Genomic DNA, 12641 nt, shown 5'->3' on the forward strand with positions numbered 1-12641 from the left:
GAAGATAGCATGGTAGTGTAAATCATTAGACGACCCAATCTTTGGAATTTTATGAATTTTAGAAAGGCACTGCTAGTGTGCAAACACAATAAAGTGCCAACACACTATCAAAGACATAATCAAAGTGTGTGCTCAATATCGTGCAACTTTGATGACGCATTGTCGAAAATTCATACGAGTACATCCTGCATTTGTAATGAATCAATTTTGATTTTACGAACAATCATGTACATTGTTATACTCGAAACTCAATTTCCATTTCTAACTCTCCACCTCGGTTAAACTTGTCTTTTTTCATTAATTTTCCATTATTTTGTGAAAATTGATAACCGAAGATTACCACACAATTCCCGCGGAGACAACCGACGAACCAATAACGTTGCCGGAGGAAACAACACGTGATTGGTGGTGGCAGACGACTCCGGATTGGTGGCGTACCACGCAAGATTGGTGGGATACCAGTCCAGGAAGTGAGTATAACAACACGTTATCTTAGAAGATAACTGGTTCCCTTTAACAAGGGCACAACGCCAAACAGCAGCAATAGGACTATAGGGTGTATGACACAAAAAAATTACCGGTGATTTGTGGTCACGTTCTCCCGGCGCATGACAGAGGAACATGCATAAGGTATACGGAGATAGGTGCATCATCGGACTTAGGTCATACTTGCTAAAACTGTATACTTATATACTCCTCTCTAACGTTGATATTTATTCAATGATACATTTACATTTTCCGAGGCAATCATGCAGACTACACCAGACATTGTTCAAACTTGGCAGGAGGACAAAGCACTTGTTATACACGAGTTTGTCTTTAATACGCTTTGTGATTCGATTATACGTGGCAGCAGTGCAATCGTCATAATGCTTAAATGTCAAGGGCCAATTCTTAAACGAAACTGGAATGATTTTTTTTTCAAAATTAATACAACAGTGTGGTGTACCATGGCATATGCGTACATATAAATTAGCTTAGTGATGGAATCCTGAATGACTTTACTCATTCTGGACGGCATATCGGTCAAACAAAGCCCACTATATACACTCAACATTATATAAACAACTTGTATTTTAATGAAAAATAAAATGGAGGACTAAAATCGAATGCAAAATATCTAAATTGCCAAAGTATGACCAGATGACCGAAAGTTAACAAAACCTGAGAAAATTATTGGTCAGTCGTGTTGTCTATAACCTTGAACAGCGTTGATTACTGACAGAGTCCTCTCTCAGACAAGCTGAACAGACTGGACACAGTCACAAACATCCCTATGCAGTAAAAGGTTCTTGTGCGACACTTCATGAAGAATTTCGACATTACAGCAGTAATTCAAATCTTGGGTCAGACAAAAAGTATACGTAGACATAACGGCTCGGAACCCCGCCGTCAAAACAAAGTTGAGACTGTTTGAAAATAAAGATAATGAATCAGACGTCCTTTAAAATCAATTTTTAAGAGAGGGTGTGATTGTCCGGGTGGTAAGTGTCTTGTATGGTAAGTGTACGAGTGGTAAGTGTCCGGTTGTAAATAGCGAGGGGGGGGGGGGGGGTAAATGGTCGGTGGCAATGTCCGGGGACTAAATGTCCTGGTGGTAACTGTCCTGTTACCGAAATGACATCTGGGAAGCAAACGTACGTGTACCTGTGAAAGTTTGCAGATCACACTGCTCACTGAAAACAAGCGACGTAGCGACACGTGTGCATTCATAGAACCAAAAATAAATAATTCATAGACACATATGGTCACCCCATATAATGTGCCGTACAAAACTATGTTCAGCTGGTCATGCAAAAGAAACACTACATTCGCTTTGTCGGCTTACAATAGAAACACTATCGTAACAGAGCCTATAGTGCTAGGCCTGTTATGGTGCCAGCAACCTAGCGAATACGCACTGTTTAATGGATGTTCAAGTTTTATTTAATTAAAAAAAATTAGGGACAGAACCATATTTCTCGTCGTTTATGATAAGCATAGAATTTTGCAGTTTTTAGAATATTGACCATTGTCAACATCGCCAAATGGTAGAAGAAAATTGAACGAGAACATAAACACTCTACAAATGCATGTACAAATGCAAATCCCAAAGAATGTAGCCTGTATTTTCCGAAGCAAATTGATTTCGCGACGTCATACAATAACATTGTGTCATTCATAAGATACTCATTATTGTAAAGTTGTTACTATTTATGACTTTGTCGATTAAGTCTTGTGAAAACAATAACTTTTATCGGTGAAAAGTATTACAGAGAATTTCATGTTATTGTTGTGGATTCTTTGGAGCTCTTACTATTTGCATCTTTTTCTTCTGAAGTATACACGTGCGGGGACACTTATCAATTGTCTTACTATGGGTCTATCAATATCGACTCTCCAAACTATCCAAGCAATTACCCAAACAACGCCAGATGTGTGTGGATTGTACAAGCGGCATACTCCTGGCGGAACATTTATGTTGATTGGTCAGACTTTTGCACGGAGAGCTGTTGTGACCATGTTTCTGCTGGTAACGGTAACACACCCGGAAACAATGTGATTATTGACCAACATGCTGGGTGTGGTGTTTACCCTCAGAGCTTCATGTCTTCCTGGGACACCGTCTGGTTAACGTTTTACTCAGATTCTTCCGTGACCAATCGTGGGTTCCGTGTCTACATGTACGATACCGGTAGGACACTTTAAAATTCTTATCACGAATATGAAATTACCAAAAGTGTCATTGTTCTAATACTATTTCAATTCATTCAAACTTATCACATTCCAATTGCAGGTCATTAGAAGTACATTGAACTACTTTCGGAATCGATAACATTGAAAGTGTACCTTCTATTTTCATATTGTGCTATATGTTCATTTCCAGCCCCCCCCCCCTCTCGTTGGTTCAAAAGTAGTTTTGAAGGATTTGTGAAACAGATTTTTTTTTATTTGAACAGGCAAGTTAATTCAGATTGACATGTTCCCATAGGATTTATTATAAGAGAGCTTCAAGATTAGCTGCTGTTTCAAATATTTTACGATAGTTGTGTCTTGTGATGTTGTCATTTAGCAAGTAAACCCGTTCATTATTTCGGCCAGATGTCCTTAACGTCACCTTATACCTGAAATCACTGTAATCTTGAGACTTTCTTTAGACGAAGCGTATCAAACGTAACTTTTAATGGGTTTAGAATAAAGGATAGAGTATGGTTTAGCGTTGGCATTAATTATCTGCATAGTATATCCTACATAAATATAAATAGGTTGAGAACAGGATCCTAAGACGTTTTCCCACTGTTTCAAGCTTATCCAATTGCAATTACACAGCTTTTACTTACTTTACATTGGTCTCAGTCAATACTGTTGGGTAACTCATGTATATGTACTGATATGATAGTTAGCAGTGATATAGGTCTCAACACACTGTGTTGATCACGTTGTATCACATCAAATTTCAGCGCACTTTCGACTATAAATTTCAAAAAAAGGATCAGTTCGAATGCAAAATACATGAAAGTGACAATTTTGCAACGACAGACACTCGCAACGTTCAAATCACGCTTACAGTTATGTCAATTGTCATCTTATCTTCCGGTTTATGACAAAGTATTGAAATGTTCAGCATCCAAGTTTCTTCGGACATACTTTTGTATCTTACATTTAAATTCAATATGAAATTTTGAGAAACACCAACATTTCTCCGAGATTTGTAGAAATATTGGTTTACTTTGAGGTTGAAATCTAACAAGAATACATTTTTGAATAGCAGGGTAAACGAGTCCAACAACCAAAGAAAGGGAATGTTTTTGTTATTAATATGTTTCCCTTTTTGCCGTATCATTTCTGTGAGTCTTGGTTCAGGCATTGTTCACAACATCAACAACAAACCACTTCATTTTCGTTTCATCCTATAAGCGAAATGGCTTGGATCAAGGTAGAACGACTACTGTGATATATATATATATATATATATATATATATATATATATATATATATATTATATGTGTGTGTGTGTATGTATGTATACGTTCTCAATGTGAAACGGTTAGATCATCCTCCAATGGTCAATAATGTTGCCCTATAACGCGTGTTTACGTTACTCTTGACTTATTTTACAGACTATTATTCGACTGAAATGCCGTGGACAACTAATGGTAAGATGTGCACAAATTGAGACAGCACATAGAAATGTAATAATGATAGAACAGATGCTACGAAACAAAATGAATATAACAGATTATGTATTTTAGGAACTCTCCTGGACCATTTATAGATTACAAAATATATTAATCATTTCTAATCCTGCAACAAAATGAGTCTTTCAATCGTGCTTGTGTCAGTGCAACATCATATCTTTTTATCAACCCTTGTTCAATGACCTCATAATTTACTGTGCTGTAGCAAACGTGAGGGGTTAATTATTCTTATCCTTACCTTGGCCTTTCCTAAAAATGAACACCTGGTATGTGTTATGACTTAAGGCTACAATATTCACTGCTTTGGTGTCTTTTTGCAACCCCTTTCTAACATGAAGAATTTCAGATATGAAAACCACTGTTAACTTTATTCAGAGCAGTCACCTAACCATCTCCATGTCAGCGTTAAAACAAGAAAATTGGCGGCACATTTTTGTGCTTGCATCTTGGATGATGAAATTAACAGTCGTAACCATTTAAGATCTTACTCACCATTGTCTTATAATGTGTTAACACTATCATGCAACATAAATCAGAAAATTCAATAGGCAAAGCAAACATATTCGGGTAAAAGCAAGCTCTAATGATTAAAAGAAATAAAATTTAATATAGACTTCAAAAAGAGATGTCGGTTTTTCGAGAATAAGTATCATGAACCTATGACTGTAGTATTACATGTGCTATCGAAACGTGGAATCCAATTTAGGAACTTTCTACAACAGTGCTTTGTATTAGCCTCGAAATAAGAGGCGTTGCATGACATCAATCAGATAGAAATAGCAAGACACGTCATCAAATTCTACGCAATGAGACAGACAGACATTTCAATGACTTGATATAAGTAACATGTCTGAAGAACAAATGCCATCACGTCCATGTATATCTCGCTATGATTATAACAAGAGATTGTTTTTCTTATTTCGCAGAGGAAACAACTTCTGCACCGGAAGAAACAACGCCGGATTGGTGGTGGCATACGACTCCTAATTGGTGGGATACCACTCCAGGAAGTGAGTACAAGAACTGCGTGGCCGAAAGCAATTAGCATTCACGCCGACATCTAATGATAAAACATTGTGTAGCTTCTTTCGCGAGAGGTGTTCATAAACTTACCCTCTGTCAGGAATCCATTATATTATATATACACAAAGACATCAGTATGGTTACATGACGTCTATCTGACAATGGGATTAATCCAATCGTAACTTTTTTCATTTTTTACGGTCTTTGGCTCTCCGATTTGTCCACACTATCTTCTCGTTATCTTCTCGTTAAAATCCGTACATACATTATTACAAGCTCGTTTCTATGGATAATATTTACATTTCAACAGTATAAAATAAAAATACAGGTGCATTGGGAACTCAATGAAAGGTGTTATCATATATAGTAGACTATTATTGAAATCGTCAAAGATTATTCTCTTTTCATTTGTTTATGATAGTTTACTACTTCGACAAAAATCAGATGAATTGCTATAAAGATGGTCCACACAGATCATTTACTCGATGAGCACCTCTTTAATTCATTTCCGCGAAGACTTATCGATAATTGTATACGTTTTTGCAGTTTACGACTGTGGTGAAACTTACTATCTGTCTCCCTGGAGCAGTGCGAGAATTGATACTCCGTACTACCCTGGTAATTATCCAAACAATGCAAGATGTGTATGGTTTGTGCACGCAGCCTATTCATGGGGATATATGTATGTTTCGTGGAATGACTTTTGTACCGAAGAGTGTTGTGACTTCGTGTCGGCTGGTAATGGAGACGTCCCTGGACAAAACGCGGTGATTAATCAACATTCTGGATGTTCTCGGCCGTCCAATTTTTATTCATCTGGTGATACTATATGGTTGACCTTTGCATCTGATGGCTCTATTACCAACAAAGGTTTCCGTGTGTACGTTTATGACCAAGGTGGGTAACTATCATCTTGTATTTGCATAAAATATACATGATTTTATTAAACTGAAAGGATCACCTAATATAGACTTTAGTGCCACTGTACTTTCCTAACAAATGGTCAATATTTTCCGGGACATACGCATGGATCTTGTGAAATCGCTAAAAAGATACCAATAACACGATTGGAAGTAATTTGGGTCAATTTGATCTTCATAATTTTCAAATTTCTCAAAAGTGTAAGGTGCCATATAGCTGAATGATGCAATATTACAAATTACTCATAAAAACAAGTGTGTAACTTAAAAAGAAAAGCAGATGATCTTACATTTGCAAATTGTTACGACCTTACTTCATCATCCTTCAGTTATGACCAAAATTAGTTCCAACCGTATTTTTATGTTTTCAAGTTCGCCTTGAAACCATCCCTTTTTCACAGTTTCGACACGACAATATACCCATAGTTTCAGATTTAGGATCAAAGTAAAAATTGTGAAACGTACAAAAAGACAGTGCCAATGTTAAGACTTCGAAATCTTTAGTACATAGAACAATATAGAAATATCTTTAAGATGTTTATCAGACCATGTGATGGTTGTAGAATTTCAAAATCAATTAGCCAGTTTGTCACTCTTTATATCTTTCTGTGTTTTATACATCCCTTCCTCCTTCCCCATGTATCTATCTATCTATCTATCTATCTATCTATCTATCTATCTATCTATCTATCTATCTATCTATCTATCTATCTATCTATCTATCTATCTATCTATCTATTCTATCCATCCATCCATACACCCCCTCACTCACCAAACCATCCATCCATCCGTCCATCCATCCATCCGTCTATCTATCTATCTATCTATCTATCTATCTATCTATCTATCTATCTATCTATCTATCTATCTATCTATCTATCTGTCTGTCTGTCTGTCTGTCTGTCTGCCTGTCTGTCTGTCTGCCTATCTATCTATCTTCCGCTGACCTGGATAACTACCAGTCTGTCCGTGTATCCACATGCATCCGTCAAGAACGACCACGCTAACAGTGGTTGCGTTATATCGTTGACAATACGAGAACTAGATGTATGGTCTAAGGGACCGTTCAGTTTTTATGGCCGGGGGGCCGGTAAAATCCAGGGGGGGGGGGGTCATCGTAATTGTGGAATCCGCAAAGGGGGGGGGGTCATTGCTTTTCAGTGGTAGGAAAGGGGGGGGGGGTCACCACATTTCAAAAACATAATACCTACAATAAATTTCACTTTATGCCATGGCCATGATCGACCCTCTTTACCGGCGGGCTACCTTCGGCGGCCCACTACAATAAATAGGTTTACTTCATGCAATGGCCATGATCGACGTGTGGCCCATGACCCTCTTTACCCGTCAGGCCCAGACTTTGCCACCCACTACAATAAGCAGCGGGCTGCCTTCGGCGGCCAACTCATATTACAGTAGTATCTGGTTAAGTGCCTATCTCATCTTTGAAAGACCATTTACATGCTGGTGACCTGAATGGTAGCACTGAGACAAAAGGGGAGTTTGCATAACAGTGTGATGGACATAAGTTGTCTATGGAAATGAAGTTAAAAATTGCCTTACAGTTGTCCTAATTAACAGACGTTTGCATGGATGCGGCTGAGAAGTTTGTGCTCTGGCATCTCTGCTACACGGATAAAGTGCACCGCGTACCGGAGTTCAAATCCAAACCGTGCAGGTAAATTTGACATGTGGGTTTTGGTTATGTTTTAGCCAGGGGGGTCATCAAATTTTTCGTCTGACAAACGGGGGGGGGGGGTCATCTTTTTTCACAAAAAAATGCAGGGGGTCTATATTTTTTTGAAAACCGGCGACAAGATTTGCCGCCCCCAGGCAGTAAAAACTGAACGGTCCCTAAATTCAGGAGTTGCTACCAATGTCAGGTGTATCATTGTCAAGACAGTAAAATCAGGCAATAATAAAGAAATCAACTCTGCCAAAATTGAAACATTGTCTGTAAGGAGATCACGCGTAGTCAAAAGGAGACAACCCATCCACACATCCCGTTTACTGTACTGTGTGGATCTTGTGCAGATGTTGTTTTGACAACGTTTGACTTCTTGACCATGTTTTAACTAGACTGTGTTGCTTTGTGATCGACTGATATTACCGCTGGAAGACAGTTACACGTGACAGTGTTGGCAACATCTCAATTTTGATAGTATAATAACTTCCCATATCGCCAAAGTTTAAGTGCTAATCACTGTAATGGAACACAACTGCCATTTTATGCGCTTTTAATCATGTTTTGCATCAAACAGCCCTTCCAGCGAGACTGTAGGAGTGCAAGGAGATTCGACTTATGGTGAAGGGAAAGGTTTTGGACTAGATTTGCTTATGTTTGGGTGCTGTCTAGTTTTAGTGTCCATTTTCTTTCGCTACAAAATATCATCGCATCACCATATTCCACTTATTTGTACGATTTCTAATGTCATTGTGTTATATCGCTTGATTAACGATTAGAAAATCGAAACATTCTGGATTAGCATAGTGTGAAGTGTGACACGCGTGAGCCAGACTTTTAGTGTTGAAAAGTTCAAATATATGTTACTCTTTATAAAACACTAATCAAATAATTTATAATGCTTGTAGGTTCAACTGTATGGCCAACTACAGAAGGTATGTAACCTAAAAACTTCCGCTGTATCCAAGATCTTTGTACACTGTGTTGTTCACGTATGCCAGTTATTATGGAAACCCATAAGGGACATTTTTAGAGAAAAAAATGAATATTATCTCGTGCACACGAGATACTGTCTTGTGCGCACGTGAAAGTATCTCGTAGTATATCTCGTGGCCACCAGATAGCATCTCATGCGCACGACATACATTATTTTTTCTTAAAAATTATCCCTTATTGGCTTTCATAATGTAATTAAAAAATTTACAAAACACGACAATCAGGGATTATACTTTCCTCGGATGGTCAATGTGATCGTATTCTCATTATATGAATGGAAGCAAACCCAACAATGCGGACTTACTTTCATGACGGCCAGTATGTGAAGGTTATACATATGATTCAAATTGTTATATCCCCTGAAATAACAACTTTTCATTTCAAGAAAGAATGTACCATTATAAACTATATTTTTCCCATTTTCGTTCTTTTGTTTCTATTACTTCGCTGAAACTGTACTTCAAAATGTCCGTTCACAACTGAAGAGACAACTGTGGAAACAACTGAGGAAACGACGCGTGATTGGTGGTGGCAGACCACGCCCTATTGGTGGGACACAACACCTGGAAGTGAGTACAACAAAGTGGCATTATCGATGGAAGACAGTCCATGCTTTCAGTAATACTACATAACATATTTACCAGATACGTTTCGTGATAATTCATTTTACACCTTAATATACTAGCCACTTTAGGTAAATTATCTTTTATCAAAGTTTAATGGCTGTTTATGAGAACAATGAAAGAAATTCCAGTTCGCCTAATGGTGGCACGTCCATGTTTCTCTTCGTATGGTCCTATTCCCATTCAGCTCGTCGCATAACTCAAGGAAGTGTATCGTCCCACATCCTCCGAGTATTCACTGTTGTTCTGAGCATGAATACAAGGCCAATAGTAATAGACATCCTACCCGATGGGAAATCAATCTACGAATTCAAGTTTGGGAAAACAATTCCTGCATGCAAAATGTGTTAAAATGCAGGGCATAATCGGAGTTCTTCCTTCAAATTGGCCAAAACCAGGAGACAGCAAAGTACATTCTTCAACAATTGATGGCAATGAAACTTCCTTTAAGTCAATGTTATAAAAAGATAACGTATGTATTTACATTGTCAAACATATACGTGACCGTCACCTACTATTTTACTCTACTCCTTTTACCAATTACATAAAATTTGTTTCTTGAAGTATATCATTGTGGTGGAACCATTTACGTGCCTTACTGGGGATATGCCGACATAGAGACTCCAAACTACCCGAGCAATTACCCTAACAATGCGGACTGTGTCTGGACAGTGCACACGTCCTATTCTTGGATGAGGATTTACGTTAACTGGTTAGATTTCTGTACTGAAACCAATTATGACTACGTGTCTGCTGGTGACGGTAACACACCTGGTAACAATGTGAGAATTAATCGTTACTCTGGCTGCAGTGGATATCCTCCGAATTTCTACTCTTATGATAACACTCTCTGGTTAACATTCAATTCGGATTCCTCAGTTACCAGTCGAGGATTCCGTGTCCGCATGTACGACACAGGTTAGTTTCTTTAGAAATGTCTCTTGTACGTAGCTACAGTAAAACGTATTGCCGTTTGTTGTGTGATTTCGAACAAAATAGCACATTGATCTTTGAATGCCGATTTTTCTGTAGTAAATGTATATGTTGGCACTTTATTATCGTGATCGTATCGCTTTTCTATGCACAATGGCTGATTCCCAAGAGGTTTGCATCGTTCTATTGTATCAACAAAGGTTTGCAATATGAGTAAACACTAATGTCAAAGAGACACAAGTGTGAAGTGGTATACTGTTTTGTTGAGACGACCTCTAAAAGTAAACATACAGAACGTGTTGGAAAAAAAGTAGAAAGTAGAAGTGTCAATAATTCATTCCCTCACTTACGTATTTATTTTTTATTTATGCATTCAATATAAATAATTAGTTCATTCATTCATAAAATAGCTTAATTTGGCACACACATGAAATCTTACAACTAATGCATTGTCACACACACGAGCGAAGTCATTTGCACTATGTCGATACCAACCTTAATGACCTTTTACGCTTATTTTATCATTTAGATTATTACTCAACAGAATCACCATGGACAACGGAAGGTAAGACGTGAACTGGCATGAAGGGTTACGTGAAATAAGATACGTGTATATTCTCGTTCACATGCCACGTATCTTAGTCTTTCAATGTTCTCTCTTAGTCACTTCGAAGCAAATTAAACAAATCACATTAAATCTTTATTTAATAAATTGAAACCTTCGAAAAGTCCTATCTTAGTCGAGTAACTGAACACTTTCATCATACCGAGCAGTTGCTCACTTTTGCTAAAGGAACATCTGATTCGAAATATATTAATCCTAATTCGAGTGCGCACCGTCTACTTTGTGACAGAATGGAAATCACCGGTTTTCTCGACATAAAGGTTCATATTAAATATTTATTGGTGCACCTGGACATTGTAGAGTAGTATAAAAGGAAGGATCGTAACAACCTGATCAAAGGACATTAAATATATTCACAAACAATAATGACTTTCTATCCTGTCTATAAATTACTATTGAAGGTGGCCGTACAGTTTCCGACGTCATCGAGACAACACCTGAAGCTGTCTCTCATTGGTGGCCTTCCACACCTGATTGGTATGGGACCCCAGAACGTGAGTATGTCCATCCATGGAAAGTAATTAGCTACTATATTACATGAAATGTATAAGTATTCAGTGTACATGATTAAAGATTGGTTTCATTTTAAGACGTTTAACATTTTTAGGCACATAAGCCTGTTGTTAAATTTTTAATGCAATGATTAATGACAAATTGCGAAGTTATATAACGTAGGACGATGTTAGATGACATAATGCTTGTTAGTGAATTTTGATGTAATATTAACATTTACATGTATGCAAAGCTGACTGGTGTGTTCTCCTGGGCAGGTGATGTAATCACTAGAACTCAACCTGATATTCAAAGATAGATAACTTAAGTAGCTTCTGCGAAAGCGTGTAGAAAACGGAAGAGCGACACACCTAGCTTAAGTACGTCTAATCAATGAAGGGAAAGAAACCCAATCGAATGCCATGGCTACACTAAAAAAAGTTTCTCTTGTCTTATACTTAACCGAATTACTGAGAAAGGAATCTCATAATTGAACTTGAGTATGAAGTCCGGCATATTAAGCACATTGATCTATCGTGAGAAGTTGTTTTATCTAATGCTTTTTTAATCACTGGCTGAAATATTACGATTTTGTAGAATATCTATACTTAAATGGTGCAACTTATATATTTGAAATAATATCAAAATGTTCTTTCTCTGGTAGTTAAAAATCGTCGTAGATTAATCTTCACGAAATCGAAAGTAATATGTTTCTTCTCTCCTTAGCTTGCGGTGGGTATCTAGACTTGCCCTCATGGGGATATGTAACCATCGATTCTCCGAACTATCCAAGTAATTACCCAAACAATGCCAGATGTGAGTGGATAATAAAAGCAGCATACTCCTGGCGAAATTTGTACGTCAGTTGGGAGGACTTTTGCACTGAAAGCTGTTGTGACTTCGTGTCTGCCGGTGATGGCAACACACCCGGTAACAACGTGGTTATCACTCGCCATGCTGGTTGTAGCCTACCTCCAAATTTTTACTCTAACGGAGACACAGTCTGGTTAATATTTTATTCTGATTATTCGGTAACCAACAGAGGATTCCGTGTCTATATGTACGGCACAGGTTAGTTATGTCATTTTATCGTGGATATGTCAAGTGTTTAACAGTCTGTAATGTTCATTTGTGTACTTTCATATCAGCCGGTATTATGACGTCAT

At 37.7% G+C, this 12641-nt stretch overlaps 1 protein-coding gene across 1 annotated transcript in view; it reads left to right on the top strand.

The window, feature by feature from the left end:
- LOC139120939 (scavenger receptor cysteine-rich domain-containing protein DMBT1-like) overlaps nt 1-12641 on the top strand; it is a 78639-nt gene that overhangs the window by 51190 nt on the left and 14808 nt on the right. Inside the window, exons 17-27 of the mRNA XM_070685529.1 lie at nt 336-470; nt 2321-2674; nt 4102-4137; nt 5106-5189; nt 5749-6099; nt 8715-8741; nt 9288-9371; nt 9990-10343; nt 10888-10923; nt 11385-11477; nt 12202-12546. Of these exons, the coding sequence (XP_070541630.1) occupies nt 336-470; nt 2321-2674; nt 4102-4137; nt 5106-5189; nt 5749-6099; nt 8715-8741; nt 9288-9371; nt 9990-10343; nt 10888-10923; nt 11385-11477; nt 12202-12546 (1899 nt within the window). The remainder of the gene's footprint in view (nt 1-335; nt 471-2320; nt 2675-4101; nt 4138-5105; nt 5190-5748; nt 6100-8714; nt 8742-9287; nt 9372-9989; nt 10344-10887; nt 10924-11384; nt 11478-12201; nt 12547-12641) is intronic.

Source organism: Ptychodera flava, chromosome 21 (genome assembly GCF_041260155.1).
Source record: "Ptychodera flava strain L36383 chromosome 21, AS_Pfla_20210202, whole genome shotgun sequence".
Taxonomy (NCBI): Eukaryota; Metazoa; Hemichordata; class Enteropneusta; family Ptychoderidae; genus Ptychodera; species Ptychodera flava.